Source organism: Nematostella vectensis, chromosome 7 (assembly GCF_932526225.1).
Source record: "Nematostella vectensis chromosome 7, jaNemVect1.1, whole genome shotgun sequence".
Lineage (NCBI taxonomy): Eukaryota > Metazoa > Cnidaria > Anthozoa > Actiniaria > Edwardsiidae > Nematostella > Nematostella vectensis.
In genome coordinates this window covers 3,263,757-3,285,486 of record NC_064040.1, presented here as the reverse complement: position 1 = coordinate 3,285,486, position 21,730 = coordinate 3,263,757, and the positions used below count along the sequence as shown (strand labels likewise).

General features: G+C 46.9%; 2 protein-coding genes across 6 annotated transcripts; one reads left to right on the top strand and one right to left on the bottom strand.

Annotated features, from left to right (window-relative positions):
* Positions 1-24: 24 nt before the first annotated feature.
* LOC5514895 (tubulin--tyrosine ligase) lies at positions 25-6,360 on the top strand. Of its 5 annotated transcripts, none has more exons than XM_048730411.1 (9): positions 26-299; positions 685-763; positions 2,354-2,572; positions 3,028-3,160; positions 4,035-4,167; positions 4,403-4,470; positions 4,706-4,799; positions 5,196-5,314; positions 5,922-6,360. In XM_048730411.1, the coding sequence occupies exons 1-9, from the start codon at positions 123-125 to the stop codon at positions 6,088-6,090; spliced, it is 1,191 nt and encodes a 396-aa protein (XP_048586368.1). In that variant the 5' UTR covers positions 26-122; the 3' UTR covers positions 6,091-6,360. The 5 variants fall into 5 exon arrangements, with proteins under 5 accessions (XP_048586369.1, XP_048586368.1, XP_032240390.2 ...); XM_032384499.2 differs by having other exon boundaries at positions 30-279; positions 2,349-2,572; XM_001635048.3 differs by having other exon boundaries at positions 151-283; positions 2,349-2,572.
* On the bottom strand, positions 6,165-21,118 carry LOC5514936 (DBH-like monooxygenase protein 1 homolog). Its single transcript, XM_048730410.1, has 14 exons — positions 20,791-21,118; positions 20,328-20,477; positions 19,601-19,768; positions 19,020-19,103; positions 18,318-18,509; positions 11,528-11,630; positions 11,014-11,180; positions 10,779-10,851; positions 9,787-9,872; positions 8,784-8,822; positions 8,563-8,622; positions 8,318-8,445; positions 7,973-8,135; positions 6,165-7,071 (listed from the first exon to the last, which is right to left on the bottom strand). Exons 1-14 carry the CDS (start codon positions 21,058-21,060, stop codon positions 6,916-6,918), a joined length of 1,839 nt encoding a protein of 612 aa, XP_048586367.1. The 5' UTR covers positions 21,061-21,118; the 3' UTR covers positions 6,165-6,915.
* Positions 21,119-21,730: the final 612 nt, after the last annotated feature.

Below are 21,730 nucleotides of genomic sequence, written 5' to 3'. Positions count from 1 at the left end.
TCTTCATAATACACGTCCTGTGATTGGTTCACAGAATATTATAGAAATGGCGGAAAGAACGAAAATCGTTGTGTGATAACTGACATTATAATCATGTAAGCGTATTAATTAATGATGCAAGAATGTATAAATTCGTGAATCGAGACGATGGCAGCTCTATTTATCGTGCTGTTAGCGAGATCTTGTTGTCGAGAGAAGAATGGAGACGCGTGGGAAATAACAGCGAGAGATTCAACTTGATGTTTGGAGACCGTAACAAACTTCCATACTCTAGGCTTGGTAGGCAAGTAAATATAAGGGCAAGTTAATTCGATTTCTGCGATTCCGTGATTTAAGTTTACTAAGGGGCGGATCATAACTTTTGAAGTTGGGGGGGGGGATTATAACTTGGACCTCTTTAGCTACAAAGCGTTCCTCTACTCCAAAATAATAATTTGTAAAGCACCAAGAGTTATAAAAATAACTCAATAGCTCAGAGGGAAATGTTTTTGCTCACATGAAATTATCATCTTTTATGAATTGGCTATCCAATCAATAGGTTTTGTTAGCAACACCCAAAGTGACACTGACAGAATTGGACTTGATTTAACTATAAAAAACACCAATTATTGACTATCTTAATAAACTTATTGTTTAAAAAGTTACTTATTGATAATTTCTGTATTGGTAATATTATTTTATCAGGCCATTCAGGGATGGTACAAGCTGTCAATTACTACAGAGGGTCTGCTCAGCTACTTTGCCGAAAGGTTCCCCTTGTCAGGTAACTATACTGCCCAGAGGGACTGATCATTTGTTATCTGACGGGGAAGCTTGATATTTTCAATACTTTTTCTCTGGAATCACAATGTGCATCTTAGCCTAGGTTTACTTGTTTGAATAGATTTATCCTAAGAATATAGCTTGCTTGAAATTTCATTACCAACCTATCAGAAGTCAAGTGGTCATCCTCGGGAACCCAGGGTGTCAAGGTCAAAGGCCCAAGAAATAAGAGGCAGCACCTTGTTACACTGACCCTGATGCCCTGGGTACCAAAGGATGTCAAATGGCATGATGTGCTTTAATGACAGTGGCTCTCTTTTGCTGCTTATTCTATGAGGCATAGTATCTTAATATAATAATAATAGGAAGGAATTGTAAAAGATGACAAATATCTTTCTAGTCAGATAAGCCTCTGTTAACCCATTGACTCATGGCTTTTTTTAGCTGAATTTACAAAAAACAGACTGAAAACAGATACCTCCCCCCCTACTCTGAGTTTTATACAGCCCGTCAAAGTCAAACACAGCTGCACCTAGTCAGCGGTATCCAAGCTTTCCAACAGTGCTTTGCGGTCCCCACTTTTAATCCCTCGTTGTTGTGCTGAAGCCAGCACAAGTTGATGGTTGCTTGTATTTTTCATCAAAAATACAGCTATGAGCATATTAGGAGAGTGTCTCAGGACATCATGAAGTCTTTTGGGGCATAATTGAGTGCTTTGCTTATGGATATTTGCAAGCAAAGGTGGATTCATGATGATTTTTTCTTGTTTGGCTTTGCCTGGATGAGAAAATAATTTTCTAATGAATCACCATAGCTCTCCTAAATGCTGTCTTTTCTGAAACCAAATTGATTTCAAAATTGTTTACACTGCTATTCTGGGTCTGTATGACCTGGAATTGATTTGTTTGGCTTCTGGGTGAAAAGACTTATGAAAAACCATCTGACTTTGGGGAGAGAAGTGTTGACTGGCCCTCCCCTCGTGAATTTTTCCCTGGATCTCCCAGAATGCTTTGCAATACGTAAAGACATCTTCGTGGTTGTACAAGCCTTCAAGGAGTGGACATTGTGTTTTGAGGCCATGGGAATGTACCTGGAGGATCAGAATAAAGGTATCTATTTGTGTCTTGAGCTGTGTTTGCTGATCTCTCTCCCTTGTGTGGTATTTTGAGCGTTTTATTGAGAGGGGTGATTCTGCTTTTCTCTCCTTGTTCGATTTGAGATTTGTCAAAGAACTATTATTTGGCTTAAGAGTAGATGCCAACACCTTGGTTGGATGCATATCTGCAAGACCATTTATCCCTTAGACTGATGCCTGAGTATCTTCATCTTGTTGTGTTTATTTTGAATTTATGAATTTTTTGGGTTGTGGGTACTTCCCAAAGCCGGTACAGGCCGGTTGAGGGGTCAATGTGTTAAATAACTGATAACTTTTTTATGATGATAATAACAATAAGACTAAGTTCTGATTCTGATATTCTAATAATGGTGATAATACAGATAATCTAATGATAATAATACGGATAATCTAATGATATTTCATGATTCTCTAAGAAAATAATTCTGATAATCTGATGTCTCTTTATTAGCACAGTCAGATCTTTGAGTGCAGCTAGTGACCTTGACCCTTATCGATGGATGCCCAAAACATTCATCATCTTGCCACAAAAAAGCCATCAAGCACCATGTGAGACCAAGAAACAAAAAACAAGCTTGTACAAAGATGAGAGAGAGGAATTCTTAACAGCTCATAAATGGTTAAAAGCCAGTGGAGAAGAGATTTGGATTGCGAAGTCTTCAGCTGGTGCAAAAGGTAGAGTTTGGTATGGAGATAAACTCAGCAAATCAAGTTTATGCTATCTGAGGTGGAAGTGTAAGTGATTTTTTTTGAAAAAATTGGTAGTGTTTTTTGATTGTTGTTTAGTTATATTTGCCTTCTTATTAATCACATTCATATATTCTATTTGTTGTATATTCTATTGAACTTTTTGTGTTGTTGATAAGCATTGTTAAATGCAAGCCCTGGTGAAAAATAAGAAAATTTTCGAATCTGAACACTTAAAAAAAGTGAGCACTAAGATTTGCACAGACCTTATTTTTATAAGCATGACTATATTTAAATGTTACCCCTGCTATTAATGCTACGGCAATAACAGTAAATAAACTCTGCTCCCATATACAAATTATGGGTCTCTTTTGTGTAAATCATTGATAAAAATTAATCAGTTAATCACAGGTGCAGTTTTAATCTCTGCCGGTTGCTTGTAGGTGAAGATATCTGCTTGTCTAGCAGTCCAAAGGAGATACTAGACTTCATTGACGAGCAGAACCAGGCATTCGTTGTTCAAAAATACATTGAGAACCCTTTGCTTTTAGAAGGAGGGCGAAAATTTGATATAAGGTACCTAACTCGAAATGTGAGGTCCTCTGGAACTTCATGTGAGTTAAATAGAGCCCTAGATTAATGCATCCACATATTTATGAACTGTTCTAATTGCAGGGCTTTTTGAATTACGCGGGAAAAAAAACTCAAAATTACGCGGGATTCATTGCTAAATTACGCGCTAAATTACGACGAAAATCAGTCATTACGCGCTAAATTACGCGGGATTTTGCAATACATTTTTCTTTCAATTCAAAATTTTGCGGGATTCTTTACTGAATTACGCGCAAAATTATAGGAAATATCAACTGTTACGCCCAAACTACATTTTGTTCCGAAGGAAAGCACGAAATAAGTTGAAAAAGGTTTTTTTTGCGCGAAAATATCGTAGGCGAGTTTTCATTGGCTCCTAGCCAACAGTCAATTAGAAAAGGTATTTTATTATTAGTCCTAGGCCTTCGCGGTTTAGCAAAGAACGCCTAGTCATTTTATTTGTTTTCGAAATTCAGTTCGAAATATCGCACTCTTACGAAGAATATCTGTCGTTTTTTACGAGAAATAGAGAAAAAAAACCTAAAAAAACACATCAGCTGTGCACTTAAATGTTTTGTCTTCCAAATTTAGCTAAATTACGCGGGATTACGCGGAAATTTGTGGATTACGCGGAGAAAGTCAAATTACGCGCTTCCGCACAAGCGCGTAATTCCAGAAGCCCTGTAATTGTTATTCATTAATATATATTATCATAATCATCAAATAATAATGATAATAATTATAAGGTAGATGATGATGGTGATGATGATAATGTTGTTGTTATTAATAAATTATAATTACTTAAGTCAATAAAGTCACTTAATTTAATTAGTTATTTATAATTTTAAATCTTTAATAGGTGCTGGGTATTGCTTAGCCATAAGTACTCTATCCATGTGTTCAACCAAGGAGTTTTGAGAACTTCTTCAGAAGTATATGATGTCACTAGTCTTGGCAAACTGACAAGCCATCTGACCAATCATTGCATTCAGGTAGGTGAATGATTGACATGAAAAATACCTACAGGTCTTTGGGAAGTCATCTGAAAATGTGTCTACACTGACCAGTTGTATGCCCTTTCAATGTATTCATGGATGACTTGAAAATCATCTCATCAATCACTGCATTTCATTTAAGTCATTAACATTCTCCCTCCCTTGTCAGTTTCCCCAAGCTGCTACAGTTGATAGTGATATTATCAAATATTATTGAAAAAATATTTTTCAGGAGGCAAATTCAGATGACTTTGGAAAGTACGAAAAAGGGAATGAAATGTTCTTTGATGAATTCAGTAGGTAAGAAGTTACAAAAATAACTCTGAGTGCTGTGGTTGTATTGCTTTGATGTGGCCCTAAAAATTGAAATTGATATGCTTTGTGTAATTTCTAATATGATTTAAATTGTACAAAAAGAGGTCAATTTTGAAGCTTTTAAAAAGTCTAAGATTTGTTATTGACAATGATGGATAAAACATGAAAAAATTTTATACTTAATATCTAAAACTTTTGTGATATTCCTTCCTACCCTGAGGTACCTCGAGGACAAATTCGAGAAGGATTTTGAGAAGACCATTTTACAACAGATGCATGCCATTGTCAAGGAGTGTTTGCTTAGTGTGGAAGAGGTGAGTATGTAATTTGTATCTTACTCACAATACGAGGTAAGGGGGCTATAAGGGGTTCTGATGTTACCGTGAATAAAGCAGTCGTCGTAGCAATGCAAAACGAATATGAAACGAAACTGCCTACCATTTGACGGGAAAAAAGGCTCTACAATCAGCAGTTTTAGTCAAAGACTGCCAGATATAAATACAGGATTGTAATTTATTATATTCATTTCTTTTGTTATGTTTTTTTTTTGTAGTTGTGTGTATTTAGAGGGCTGATTGTATCAATATCTTTAGATATCCAGTGCTACCCTCAATATGAAAGGATTATGATGATTATGATGGTGATGATAATAATGGTGATGATTATGATGGTGCTGATGATATATCGATAAAAAAAAAACTTTTAATCAGGAGATCAACACCGAGGCACTCAGCTACCACAGCTTCCAGTTATTCGGATTTGACTTTATGGTAGACGCGACCTTTAAAGTATGGCTGCTGGAAATCAACGGCGCTCCAGCTTCAGCCCAGTGAGTAGCATTCCCACTTATCACATGTTCGAGTGTCCTGTCATTTGTCGAGGTTAGGAGAGTGCATCACATGCGTCATTACAGAAAGGCGTTGTCACGTGGTTTGCTTGTCACATTGTCTAGTTTATTTTGTCACGTGGGTTGACTGGATTGTGCAAAGACTCGGGGTTGACTGGATTGTGCAAAGATTAGTAAGGCTATTAAGTCTTACTCCGTCCAGGGCACTGTTGTGGCGTTATGTGCTGTGCGGCTGTCTGTTTGAAACATTTTCACTGATCTATATTTGGTTTTTGCGGACGAAGTGTCTATTACGTGGACTGGCGTTTAAAGTTACGTGCTGCTGTTGTCGCGTGGATTCGTGTGCCTATCACGTGGACTGAGGATTTATGGCACGTGGTCTTATCGTAAATTCGTGTGCCTGTCACGTGTACTGGCGTTTGAAGTCACGTGGCCTTGTTTGACGCGTAGAATCATGTGCCTATCACGTGAACCGATGTTTGGTGCCACGTGGTTTTGGTTTTGCTGTAACATGGTCTGGTGTGATCTGTCATATATAGAACTCACAAGTTCAAGGTAATAGCTAATCCGTGGTTTTCGTTCAACCCAGAGCTCTCCTTTCATCGATTGCACAAGGAATTGTAAACAAAGCAATTGATCCAATTTTCCCACCGCCTGATAAGTCACCACTCATCTTTCAAGATGTCTGTGCAGTGCACTGCCGCGATGACGCATGCGCCATGCAAGATATCCTCACGGGGGTCTTTATTGAAATCTGATTATAAAACCATTGTTTACATCACTTGGCAAAAAACAGAGAAAAGAAGCCTCTGCTAGCAGGAAAATGGCATGGTGAAGGAATCCAGACTGTACTTTATTGAAATCTGATGATAAAACCATTGTTTACAGCGCGTTGTGGAGGACCCGGTATTTACTTTAATTTTGCATTCAAATAGCGAACTAAATCCTACAATCTACTTTTACTGTGACATTTAAACTATCGTACAATAAAAACGGCTCAAGTATTAAACTTAAGCTGACAATGTTGACCTTGTATTTGTCCAATTGCTTGCCATTGACACTTGAGCGGACAAACTTATTCGCTGGGGGCGTGATGTTTACAACTTGCTTGTGCTGACTAACGCGACTAACACTCATGTATGGGAACCTAGAATTTTCAAGATCAGACTGAGTATAAATCGGGGTAAATTTTGACAAATCAGGCAGTTAGGTTATTTTTTTCCTTAACACTAAACAATAACTGTCTCTAGTTTGAATGCTTACTGACTCTAATCAATGCTAAACTAAACATATACAAGCGCGTACCCAGGATTGGCTAAGGGGGGTGCGTAGTCATAGGTATCATATGGAAAAAGCATGGTATTTGAAGATTCGTTAATAAGAAATGACCCACTATTTGCCAGCCAAGGGGGGATGCGCGCGCCCTGCGCACACTTCCCCCCCCCCCCCCCCCCCCGTGTACGCGCCGGATATAAGCCCATGTTGTATTAAACTACATAATATAATGAACCAAACATTTATAAAAAAAAAAGTATCTCTGTTTCTCAAACGCGGGCGTTTAATGTATTTTGTCATTTTGTTAACTAGACCTCGAATGCGTTCACGAACAAGCATACAAACAACAGTAGACCCAGACTGGCTGCCGTAGACTGGGCCGAATTGGAGCAGTCACTGACGGGTGGGTTCAGAGGCTTGGAGACGCGAACTTTTGGTTCCATATAGTTGCCTTCTGCCAGGGACTGGGGAGAAATAAAATCGGAAAACATTATGAATTGTATGATTTCAGGTAGGCATGAAAAAATGCACCTTGAAGGGATACTTTGCCGCGGGCCGGAACGAAATACGTTAAATGCGGTTCATTATGGGGTACGTTAAGCGCACGTTACATACCGTTACGGGACTTGTTACATTCCGTTACGAGATTCGTTACATACCGTTACGGGATTCGTTACATACTGTAACGGGACGTTATGCGCGTACCGTGACACGTTACATACCTTTACGGGACGCGTTACATACCTTTACGGGACTCGTTACATTCCGTTACGGGACTCGTTACATTCCGTTACGGGATTCGTTACATACCGTTACGGGACTCGTTACATCCGTTACGAGATTCGTTACATACCGTTACGGAACTCGTTACATTCCGTTACAAGATTCGTTACATACCGTTACGGGACTCGTTACATTCCGTTACGAGATTCGTTACATACCTTTACGGGACTCGTTACATTCCGTTACGAGATTCGTTACATACCTTTACGGGACCCGTTACATTCCGTTACGAGATTCGTTACATAACGTTACGGGATTCGTTATGCGCTTAACATGACAGGATTCGTTACATACCGTAACGGGATTCGTTACATTCCGTTACGAGATTCGTTACATACCGTAACGGGACTCGTTACATTCCGTTACGAGATTCGTTACATACCTTTACGGGACCCGTTACATTCCGTTACGGGATTCGTTACATACCTTTACGGGACCCGTTACATTCCGTTACGAGATTCGTTACATACCGTAACGGGACTCGTTACATTCCGTTACGAGATTCGTTACATACCGTAACGGGACGTTATGTGCGTGACATGACAGGATTCGTCACATACCGTTACGGGATTCGTTACATACCGTTATGGGATAAGTCCAAGGGATGGTCTGGCACCCCTCGATGAAGACTGTTTTGGCGCTTTTCTGTATTTCCCTAAGATCCTCTGCCATTTCTTTAGTCCAGGAGACGTTGACGAAGGACATCGGGTTCATGTATCGGTTGGTGGCAGCCGGCTTTAATGATCTGGTTGAAAAGGTTAATTAGTTTTAAACATCCTCCAGTGAATTAGTCGTGAATCGCCATACATAGGCGAGGGGAGGGGGAGGAGGGAAGGCCGAGTCCCCGGTTTTGGATAGGCGGTATAACAAGTTTTTGATATGTAAGAGAAGTAGTCTTGCTGGATTCGCAAGGGCTGTTTAACTTACGGCATGTGTTTAGAGAGGAAGTTGTATGACGTCACAACTTGGTTGCTTTGGCAAGCGAAAGGTTTATATAGCCGAGGGTAGTATAACATGAAGTTGATACACATCTCGTCTTTGGTACCAAATCCACCCTAAAACACATAAAACATATCATATTTACAACAGAATTCGCCCTAAACACACAAACGTAAGTGCGGGAGATATCTAAAAAGATAGAAATAATGCTGTGTTATCCTTTGATTACTTACGAACACTGTTTTCTGGCGATCCATAGTGTTGTATTTACAGTAGTGAATGACGTCATCGCCCTGCATGAATAAGCACGCCGTGTGTTACATTTGTTTCACACGTACAGTATGGGAGTCTAGACACGTACAGTATGGGAGTCTAGACACGTACAGTATGGGAGTCTAGTTATCTGAAAAACCTAGGAACCATCTTGATAATCGCCATTCGTCTTGTTGCTTACCGGGCGGATATGCCTTTCTAAGGGAAGGGCTTGGATTTCCTGCCAAGAAAAATAACAGAGGAATAAAATAATATACTCTCACGACCAGCCCTATGTACCATCCATCCCACAAGGCCATCCCATAACCCACAACACACTTCAAGCATCCATCCCATAAGCCATCACACACTTCATCCATCCCATAAGCCACGACGCACTTCATACAGATATCCCATAAGCCACCACGCACTTCAAGCATCCATCTCATACCGACCACACACTTCAAACATCCATCCCACAAGCCACCACTTACTTCATACAGACATCCAATAAGCCACCCCGCACTTCAAGCATCCATCCCATAACCCACCACGCACTTCAAGCATCCATCCCATAACCCACCACGCACTTCAAGCATCCATCCCAAAAGCCACCACGCACTTCAAGTATCAATCCCTAAAGCCATCACGCACTTCAAGCATTCATCCCATAAGCCACCACGCACTTCAAGCATCCATCCCATAACCCACCACGCACTTCAAGCATCCATCCCATAACCCACCACGCACTTCAAGCATCCATCCCATAACCCACCACGCACTCCAAGCATCCATCCCATAACCCACCACGCACTTCAAGTATCCTTCCCATAAGCCACCACACACTTCAAAAATCCATCCAATAAGACACCACGCACTTCAAGCATCCATCCCATAAGCTACCACACACTTCAAGCATCCATCCCATAAGCCACCACACTCTTTAAGCATCCATCCCATAAGCCACCACACAATTCAAGCATCCATCCCATAAGCCACCACACAATTCAAGCATCCATCCCATAAGCCACCACACACTTCAAGCATCCATCCCATAAGCCACCACACAATTCAAGCATCCATCCCATAAGCCACCACACACTTCAAGCATCCATCCCATAATCCACCACGCACTGGGTGCCTTACACCTCACCAATCCCACAAGCCATGGGGCACTTCCATGGTCATTCTCGTCAATGTGGTACCTGGAAGTTGAAGTCGTAGTAGTTGTCACGAGCAATCTCAGGTAGCTCCACTCCGTCCCTGAAATGCTTGGTCCATGTCCCACGACCTGAGCAAAGCATTCAAACCAAATAATTCCGTAGTCAGTGATCTTAAACGATCTGGGCCAAGCATGCAAAGCAAGTAATTTAGTAGTCAGGGATTTCATACGATCTGGGCCAAGCAATCAAAGCAAATAATTCAGTAGTCAGTGATTTCATACGATCTGGGCCAAGCAATCAAACCAAGTAATTCAGTAGTCAGTGATCTTATACGATCTGGGCCAAGCATGTAAAGCAAGTAATTTAGTAGTCAGGGATTTCATACGATCTGGGCCAAGCAATCAAAGCAAATAATTCAGTAGTCAGTGATTTCATACGATCTGGGCCAAGCATGCAAAGCAAGTAATTTAGTAGTCAGGGATTTCATACGATCTGGGCCAAGCAATCAAAGCAAGTAATTCAGTAGTCAGTGATTTCATGAGATCTGGGCCAAGCAATCGAAGAAAGTAATTCAGTAGTTAGTGATTTCATACGATCTGGGCCAAGCAATCAAAGAAAGTAATTCAGTAGTTAGTGATTTCATGAGATCTGGGCCAAGCAATCAAAGCAAGTAATTCAGTAGTCAGTGATTTCATACGATCTGGGCCAAACAATCAATCGAAACAAGTGATTCAGTCATTGATGTTGCCCTAAGCAAACGACGTAAGCCTTTGACCGGGTGATGTCCACTTGCTGGGTTGTCAGTTATTCAGCCAATAGCTAATTGAGGCAGTAATTCAGTCACTCAGCAAGTCATAGTCATCATTCCGTTTTTCGGACACCAAGAAAGTCAGCCATTCATCAGTCAGTAAACTTGTCTCTGCTATTTACTCAATTCTTAGTCGGTCAGTTGGTCAAAACAAAAGGTACCGTCCACGGAAGGAGAGTAGGTAGGAAGCGCACATGGAACACGCAAAGCATGACGGTAGCCTTACCTGCTAAATGAGTATGAAGAAACGAAGCAAAAACATTTATTCCTTTCTCAGGTAACGTTGTGTTTTCAAGAAGCTGTAAAAAAAACAATATTTAATGATGATGATAACGATAATGACAATAAGTACACTTGCTCACTGGTGGGGACAGCACACCTCACCCCCTTATCACTTGTTATGTACGCTGATGTGGGCATTTCCTCCCCCCTCCATCCTTATAAACCCCCTCCTTCCTCACCTGTTTAGTACACTGATGTGGGCAGTGCCCTTCTGAGATCCATTCCTCCTGCTTTGGTGGGACCATCATCCACGTATTGACGGAATCGCCCACGCTCCACGTGCCTGAGTCATACAGCCTTAACTTATCCGTGTAATAGAAACGTACGCCGGAGCTATCAAAACGCCCTGTAAAAAAGGCCCAACATCACGATGTGAAGATTATAACGTGTTTTTTTCGTATTTTTGGGAGGAGTTACAGCACATGGCATTTATGAGATTTTGAGTTAAAGAGGGAACTTGATTTAAATTCAAGCCAGCCCCGCTATAACATTCTGGATCCGCCCCTTTTAAATCTGTTTTTGAGTCCCACTCTGGTTTCAGTGGAATACTACTTTGCGTGCAAAACCATGAATTTGACATGAAAAACACAGTCGGGAGAGAGAGGTACATCTGTTTTACTTGTTAGCTTCTCTGGATTACCCGCCTTCAATATGTTTATGGTGTCCGCTGTACATGCAGTACATCTGTTTTACCTGTTAGCTTCTCTGGATTGTCGTAATGCACCTCCATGACTAAGATGCTCCCGCTGTCTTGCATGCCGATTGGGTATCCCACGTGATCAGGGTATACGAAGGCCTAGGGACCATTTCACGTGATTAGGATCAAGTGCTTTTTTCATCGGCCGCTAAAAAGTCACACCGGAAAGAACCGTTGAAGAACAGTACTTGTATGGCCTAGCTCTAGGGTGTGACACTTACTCCTATCATTAGTCACACTATAATCCTTAGCTTTGCTTCCACCACTAGCTTCACGCCCACCCCTAGCTACACGCCCACCACTAGCTACACGCCCACCCATAGCTACACGCCAACCCCTAGCTACACGCCCACCCCTAGCTACACGCCCACCCCTAGCTACACGTCCACCCCTAGCTACGCGCCCACCCCTAGCTACACGTCCACCCCTAGCTACACGCCCACCACTAGCTTCACGCCCACCACTAGCTACACGTCCACCACTAGCTACACGTCAACCACTAGCTACACGTCCACCACTAGCTACACGTCCACCCCTAGCTACACGTCCACCCCTAGCTACGCGCCCACCCCTAGCTACACGTCCACCACTAGCTACACGCCCACCACTAGCTACACGCCCACCACTAGCTACACGTCAACCACTAGCTACACGCCCACCACTAGCTACACACCCACCACTAGCTACACGTCAACCACTAGCTACACGCCCACCACTAGCTACACACCCACCACTAGCTACACGTGCACCACTAGCTACGCGCCCACCCCTAGCTACACGCCCACCCATAGCTACACGTCCACCACTAGCTACACGCCCACCACTAGCTACACGTCCACCACTAGCTACACGCCCACCCATAGCTACACGCCCACCCCTAGCTACACGCCCACCCCTAGCTACACGCCCACCCATAGCTACACGCCCACCACTAGCTACACGTCCACCACTAGCTACACGTCCACCACTAGCTACACGCCCACCCCTAGCTACACGCCCACCCATAGCTACACGCCCACCCCTAGCTACACGCCCACCCCTAGCTACACGCCCACCACTAGCTACACGCCCACCACTAGCTACACGTCCACCACTAGCTACACGCCCACCACTAGCTACACGCCCACCCCTAGCTACACGCCCACCCCTAGCTACACGCCCACCCATAGCTACACGCCCACCCCTAGCTACACGCCCACCCCTAGCTACACGCCCACCCATAGCTACACGTCCACCACTAGCTACACGCCCACCCATAGCTACACGCCCACCCCTAGCTACACGCCCACCCCTAGCTACACGCCCACCCCTAGCTACACGCCCACCCCTAGCTACACGCCCACCCATAGCTACACGTCCACCACTAGCTACACGCCCACCACTAGCTACACGTCCACCACTAGCTACACGCCCACCCCTAGCTACACGCCCACCACTAGCTACACGTCCACCACTAGCTACACGCCCACCCCTAGCTACACGCCCACCCCTAGCTACACGCCCACCCCTAGCTACACGCCCACCCCTAGCTACACGCCCACCCATAGCTACACGTCCACCACTAGCTACACGCCCACCACTAGCTACACGTCCACCACTAGCTACACGCCCACCCCTAGCTACACGCCCACCCCTAGCTACACGCCCACCCCTAGCTACACGCCCACCCATAGCTACACGCCCACCACTAGCTACACGCCCACCACTAGCTACACGTCCACCACTAGCTACACGTCAACCACTAGCTACACGTCCACCACTAGCTACACGCCCACCCCTAGCTACACGTCCACCACTAGCTACACGTCAACCCCTAGCTACACGTGCACCCCTAGCTACACGCCCACCCCTAGCTACACGTCAACCACTAGCTACACGTCCACCACTAGCTACGCGCCCACCACTAGCTTCACGCCCACCACTAGCTACACGCCCACCACTAGCTACACGCCCACCACTAGCTACACGTCCACCACTAGCTACATGTCCACCCCTAGCTACACGTCCACCACTAGCTACACGCCCACCACTAGCTACACGTCCACCACTAGCTACACGTGCACCACTAGCTACACGTCCACCACTAGCTACACGCCCACCACTAGCTACACGTCCACCACTAGCTACATGTCCACCCCTAGCTACACGTCCACCACTAGCTACACGTCCACCACTAGCTACACGTGCACCACTAGCTACACGCCCACCACTTGCTACACGCCCACCACTAGATACACGTCCACCACTAGCTACACGTGCACCACTAGCTACACGCCCACCCCTAGCTACACGCCCACCCATAGCTACACGCCCACCACTAGATACACGTCCACCCCTAGCTACACGTCCACCACTAGCTACACGTGCACCACTAGCTACACGCCCACCCCTAGCTACACGCCCACCCATAGCTACACGCCCACCACTAGATACACGTCCACCACTAGCTACACGTGCACCACTAGCTACACGCCCACCACTAGCTACACGCCCACCACTAGCTACACGTGCACCACTAGCTACACGCCCACCCCTAGCTACACGCCCATCACTAGCTACACGCCCACCCATAGCTACACGCCCACCACTAGCTACACGTCCACCACTAGCTACACGCCCACCACTAGCTACACGCCCACCACTAGCTACACGTGCACCACTAGCTACACGCCCACCACTAGCTACACGTGCACCACTAGCTACACGCCCACCACTAGCTACACGTCCACCACTAGCTACACGCCCACCCCTAGCTACACGTCCACCACTAGCTACACGCCCACCACTAGCTACACGTGCACCACTAGTTACACGCCCACCACTAGCTACACGCCCACCCATAGCTACACGTCCACCACTAGCTACACGCCCACCACTAGCTACACGTGCACCACTAGTTACACGTCCACCACTAGCTACACGCCCACCACTAGCTACACGTGCACCACTAGTTACACGTCCACCACTAGCTACACGTCCACCACTAGCTACACGTGCACCACTAGTTACACGCCCACCACTAGCTACACGCCCACCCCTAGCTACACGTCCACCACTAGCTACACGCCCACCACTAGCTACACGTGCACCACTAGTTACACGTCCACCACTAGCTACACGTGCACCACTAGCTACACGCCCACCACTTGCTACACGCCCACCACTAGATACACGTCCACCACTAGCTACACGTGCACCACTAGCTACACGCCCACCCCTAGCTACACGCCCACCCATAGCTACACGCCCACCACTAGCTACACGTCCACCCCTAGCTACACGTCCACCACTAGCTACACGTGCACCACTAGCTACACGCCCACCCCTAGCTACACGCCCACCCATAGCTACACGCCCACCACTAGATACACGTCCACCACTAGCTACACGTGCACCACTAGCTACACGCCCACCACTAGCTACACGCCCACCACTAGCTACACGTGCACCACTAGCTACACGCCCACCCCTAGCTACACGCCCATCACTAGCTACACGCCCACCCATAGCTACACGCCCACCACTAGCTACACGTCCACCACTAGCTACACGCCCACCACTAGCTACACGCCCACCACTAGCTACACGTGCACCACTAGCTACACGCCCACCACTAGCTACACGTGCACCACTAGCTACACGCCCACCACTAGCTACACGTCCACCACTAGCTACACGCCCACCCCTAGCTACACGTCCACCACTAGCTACACGCCCACCACTAGCTACACGTGCACCACTAGTTACACGCCCACCACTAGCTACACGCCCACCCATAGCTACACGCCCACCACTAGCTACACGTCCACCACTAGCTACACGCCCACCCCTAGCTACACGTCCACCACTAGCTACACGCCCACCACTAGCTACACGCCCACCACTAGCTACACGCCCACCCATAGCTACACGCCCACCACTAGCTACACGCCCACCACTAGCTACACGCCCACCCATAGCTACACGCCCACCACTAGCTACACGTCCACCACTAGCTACATGTCCACCCCTAGCTACACGTCCACCCCTAGCTACACGTCCACCACTAGCTACACGTCCACCACTAGCTACACGCCCACCACTAGCTACACGTCCACCACTAGCTACACGTCCACCACTAGCTACACGTCCACCACTAGCTACACGTGCACCACTAGCTACACGCCCACCACTTGCTACACGCCCACCACTAGATACACGTCCACCACTAGCTACACGTCCACCACTAGCTACACGTCCACCACTAGCTACACGTGCACCACTAGCTACACGCCCACCACTAGCTACACGCCCACCACTAGCTACACGTGCACCACTAGCTACACGCCCACCACTAGCTACACACCCACCACTAGTTACACGTCCACTACTAGCTACATGTCCACCACTAGCTACACGCCCACCACTAGCTACACGCCCACCCCTAGCTACACGCCCACCACTAGCTACACGCCCACCCATAGCTACACGCCCACCACTAGCTACACGTCCACCCCTAGCTACACACCCACCACTAGCTACACGTCCACCCCTAGCTACACGTCCACCACTAGCTACACGCCCACCACTAGCTACACGCCCACCACTAGCTACACGCCCACCCATAGCTACACGCCCACCACTAGCTACACGCCCACCCATAGCTACACGTGCACCCATAGCTACACGCCCACCACTAGCTACACGCCCACCACTAGCTACACGCCCACCCATAGCTACACGCCCACCCCTAGCTACACGCCCACCCCTAGCTACACGTGCACCCATAGCTACACGCCCACCACTAGCTACACGCCCACCACTAGCTACACGCCCACCCATAGCTACACGCCCACCCCTAGCTACACGCCCACCACTAGCTACACGCCCACCCCTAGCTACACGCCCACCCCTAGCTACACGTGCACCACTAGCTACACGCCCACCACTTGCTACACGCCCACCACTAGCTACACGTCCACCACTAGCTACACGTCCACCACTAGCTACACGTCCACCACTAGCTACACGTCCACCACTAGCTACACGTCCACCACTAGCTACACGTGCACCACTAGCTACACGCCCACCACTAGCTACACGCCCACCACTAGCTACACGTGCACCACTAGCTACACGCCCACCACTAGCTACACACCCACCACTAGTTACACGTCCACCACTAGCTACACGCCCACCACTAGCTACACGCCCACCACTAGCTACACGTGCACCACTAGCTACACGCCCACCACTAGCTACACACCCACCACTAGTTACACGTCCACCACTAGCTACACGCCCACCACTAGCTACACGCCCACCACTAGCTACACGTCCACCACTAGCTACACGCCCACCACTAGCTACACGCCCACCACTAGCTACACGCCCACCCATAGCTACACGCCCACCCCTAGCTACACGCCCACCCCTAGCTACACGTGCACCCATAGCTACACGCCCACCACTAGCTACACGCCCACCACTAGCTACACGCCCACCCATAGCTACACGCCCACCCCTAGCTACACGCCCACCCCTAGCTACACGTGCACCCATAGCTACACGCCCACCACTAGCTACACGTCCACCACTAGCTACACGTCAACCACTAGCTACACGCCCACCCCTAGCTACACGCCCACCACTAGCTACACGTCCACCACTAGCTACACGTCCACCACTAGCTACACGCCCACCACTAGCTACACGTCCACCCCTAGCTACACGTCCACCACTAGCTACACGCCCACCACTAGCTACACGTCCACCACTAGCTACACGTGCACCACTAGCTACACGCCCACCCCTAGCTACACGCCCACCACTAGCTACACACCCACCACTAGCTACACGTGCACCACTAGCTACACACCCACCACTAGCTACACGCCCACCACTAGCTACACGCCCACCCCTAGCTACACGCCCACCCCCAGCTACACGCCCACCCCTAGCTACACGTCCACCACTAGCTACACACCCACCACTAGCTACACGTGCACCACTAGCTACACGCCCACCCCTAGCTACACGCCCACCCCTAGCTACACGCCCACCACTAGCTACACGTCCACCCCTAGCTACACGTGCACCACTAGCTACACGTGCACCCCTAGCTACACGCCCACCCATAGCTACACGCCCACCACTAGCTACACGTCCACCCCTAGCTACACGTCCACCCCTAGCTACACGTCCACCACTAGCTACACGCCCACCACTAGCTACACGCCCACCCCTAGCTACACGCCCACCACTAGCTACACGCCCACCACTAGCTACACGCCCACCACTAGCTACACGCCCACCACTAGCTACACGCCCACCACTAGCTACACGTCCACCACTAGCTACACGTGCACCACTAGCTACACGTCCACCACTAGCTACACGCCCACCCCTAGCTACACGCCCACCACTAGCTACACGTCCACCACTAGCTACACGCCCACCACTAGCTACACGCCCACCCATAGCTACACGCCCACCCCTAGCTACACGTCCACCCCTAGCTACACGTCCACCACTAGCTACACGTCAACCACTAGCTACACGTCCACCACTAGCTACACGCCCACCACTAGCTACACGCCCACCCATAGCTACACGCCCACCACTAGCTACACGTCCACCCCTAGCTACACGTCCACCACTAGCTACACGTCAACCACTAGCTACACGTCCACCACTAGCTACACGCCCACCCCTAGCTACACGCCCACCCCTAGCTACACGCCCACCCCTAGCTACACGCTGCCAACCCTAAGCAAAACGCCAGGCATTCGAAGGTAGAATACTTACTCCTCCACCGACACCCCAAGCTGCAGTGATCTCTCCAAGCGTTTTGCAGGTCTGTATTTCTTGTGGCATTTTTACGAAATCCAGACAATCCATTGTGTAGTTGAGGTGAGAGACATTGAAGCGAGGATGACATTCGAATACAACGAAATGATGCACGAAGCCCTCGTTTCCAGGCACCACAGCGGGCTCAAACTTTAAAGCAATGGGAAATTGGGGTGAATAAGGGGCCTGTTCAAATGTTTGTGAAGAAGAGGGAAAGCCTCCTGACATCATTGATATCCAGAGTTTAAAATGCTTATATCCCTACATCGTCCCGCAGCATATTTTTTGTAGAGTATATGCTGCGCGAACGGTGGCAGGAGGCTTTTCCTACTTCACAAATATATTTTAAAAGTCAAAAGGTATCACGATGAATGATAGGGAGGGGTGTACAAAGAATGTATCAAATATATATCACGTGCGTCAGCCCCCATTTACGCGACCCTTGCCCTATGCATAGAAAAAAACGAACATCACAAGGAGCGGATAACCCGTCTACTTTTTTAGTCAGGCCTTTATACATTTTTTACAAATGTCACCGACCTTTAGAGCTGCATTAGGGGGTATGGTTGGAGGGGGGGGGTCTGTTGTCCAGAGCTCAAACCACCCTTTGGCATTAAAATGACTAGCAGACTATATTTTATTCCTCCTCCCCTGTCTTACCCTGACAATGTGCCGTTTTCCTGGTAGTTTCGGCATCTCAAAAGTTCTACAAGCATAGCTTGTTTGCTTGCTAGGAATTGAGTGCTGTTGGACAATATAATTAATAAGCAATTATTCACTACAACGATATTAGCGCTTTACATCTTTGCCGTTATTTGAGATTGAAATATCACATCAATATCAGGGGGCACCGAAATTTATAAAATCATACGTATTCAAGAGAGCCTTCCCCTTTCCTGAGTGTATTCAAGATTTTTTTTAAATATAACTAATTATGGTATCGCTATGAGGTTATCTGAGTTACCGGTTACCGTTATGTTTTTCTCCCTTATAAACCTTTCGGAGTTCCCCTCCACGTAGTCTCATCCCCAGGTTACTATCGATCAGCCCTAGCCTCGTCCCCAGGCTACCCTCGATCAAGATCATTCACTCGGATTGTAAAAGTCTTACTCACGGCCTTGGACCAAAAGATGACGTCATTAAGACGGTGGCCACGCAGCCTAGATAAGACTAGGGACGGGACTAGCCTTGGTGGATACCCTCCTAGGATTCGTCACTCCAGTTATGGCCCGTTAACTTACATTCTTCATGAGAAATTCCAGTTTGTTCCATGTGGGATCTGGCTTATCCTTCCTGCCATAGTTGAGAAGAAGAAGACTACGGCTGCCCCGGAATGAGTGCTTGGGAATATCAGAATCCGAGCTCGGGTCCTCATCGTTGTATGCAAAGATCAGCTTTGTGGTACCTGCCTGTGCTCAAGACAAAAAAAAGTAAGAGAAATATACAGACCAAACAATAATAGTAAAGACATAATCTATGTGAGGAATTGTGTTCAAGGCGCGGGTGCTTTAATAGGCGTTGTCAATGGATATCTGGGGCACTTTGCTTGACCCCATGTTATACGAAAAATACCAATGCTAAAATGTAATCGAGAAAAAACTTTGAATCGATTATTGTTATAGTATCGGACCTCAACCGTCGGATTTCCCCGCTAACAGGGGTAGAGTGGAGCACATATTCCCCTTATTAAAGACTGTGCAATAATTATAAGGAGGGGGGTCCGTAAAATGAGCTTTGAATAATGAAAAATTGCGTAGGATTTAACAGAAATTTTAATAAATCTGGACACAAAACGAACTTTTTGATGTCATTTAAAGTAAGCCCCTCCCCTTTTTGTGAAAAGGCTGACCCCTCCTATCCTGGCAACATTTTATCTCAGTGCCCCCCCCCCCCCCCATCTAGTTTAACAGCCCCCCCACCTGGTAATTATTGCACCGACACTTGGTTTGGTTGTTTGGTTATACAGACCTCTAGGACAATGTCTTGTTTGCTGCACGTGTCTATCTTGCGGCGGAACGTGAGTACAGTGGTACCATTTGCTTCACTGCCTGATAGCAGCCTGTAGGTTGACTGGTCATCATCCAGGGCCGGAAGGAAGTGCCCTTCCCCGTGGCGGTTCTATAAATAGGAATGTGAATGTGTTGGGTGACACAGCCTAGTTCCAGGCGCTCTTACCGGGGTTCCTGTCCATGGAGATGGACGGTGAGGCTGTTTGGGATCTAGGACGAGCTCACCCAGGGAAGTGGCAAGGAAACCAATCATAGAAAACCGGGAACGCCTGGGACAATACTGCTCTTTCAGATCAAATATTCATAAAATATCGTATCACAAAATACTGTTAACATACGATCGCTTAGACAGACAGTGCGTTCCTATAGGAACAGCTAGGAAGACTTGATTAGAATTTACACCGGCCTTCTTTGTGACTTACCGTTAGTTTGGCTTGTCCGCCCTGCACCCACCCGATGACTATATCTGCACCCGCCATCCGTCCGTTACCAGGCGAGAAACCAAGGCCTATCCACCCGGTAGTCTTCGCTTGCACTGCAAAAGTAATGCTTTCTGATTTCCTGTCAACACTCCAGTACAAGGTCATTTTCTCTGCAGGATCAAGGACAACAGCATGGTTGAATTCGGATTCAAGTGTTGCCCAAGACAGGCTTACAATAGTTAGCAATGTACTGGCTTTTAACGCGAGCATTTTTGAGAGAGAAGGTCCCGTTACGTCAAGACTGCCTTACAGTCTGAATGCAAATTTTTAATTAGCTGTCACATGACGATCATGTGTGCATTGCTATTACTGTATGCTGTATGTATATGTAATGGGGCTATAATCAGATAATGGCTTTCAATTACCTAATTAACCTATTTTAGATTCAAGTTTATTCAAGTCAAGTTTTTGTTTTCGTTTTCATAAACTAGACTTGCAGCCCTTTGTTAGGCGAGCGTCAATAAAAACAAGAGAAAAAACATGTCCCAGTCGTCAGGTCAACAGGTCACCACAGGCAATTGGCTTTTTAAGCATAAATCATTTTCCGCGGTAAACACAGAAGCTGAAGAAGGGGCTACCTTAGGGTTTGTGTAGTTACACAAACAAAACAGAACGCAAAAGAATAGAGACACGACACGGATAAGCGAGCTGATGATTTTTAGACGCCATATTTAGCCTGACTCGTCCCCAGTTGAAACGCAAGTTTTCGGCGGGGAGGATCGCTAAGCCTCAAGGGAGGTTTCGAAATGGAAGGGGAGCAAGGAACGCTCTGCGCGCCTCTTTAACCCTTCCCTTTAGGCCTTGCGACATCTCCGGAAACCACGTAAGACGACTGGGGACGAGTCAGATATTTAGGCTTGATATTCTTAAATCTGAAATG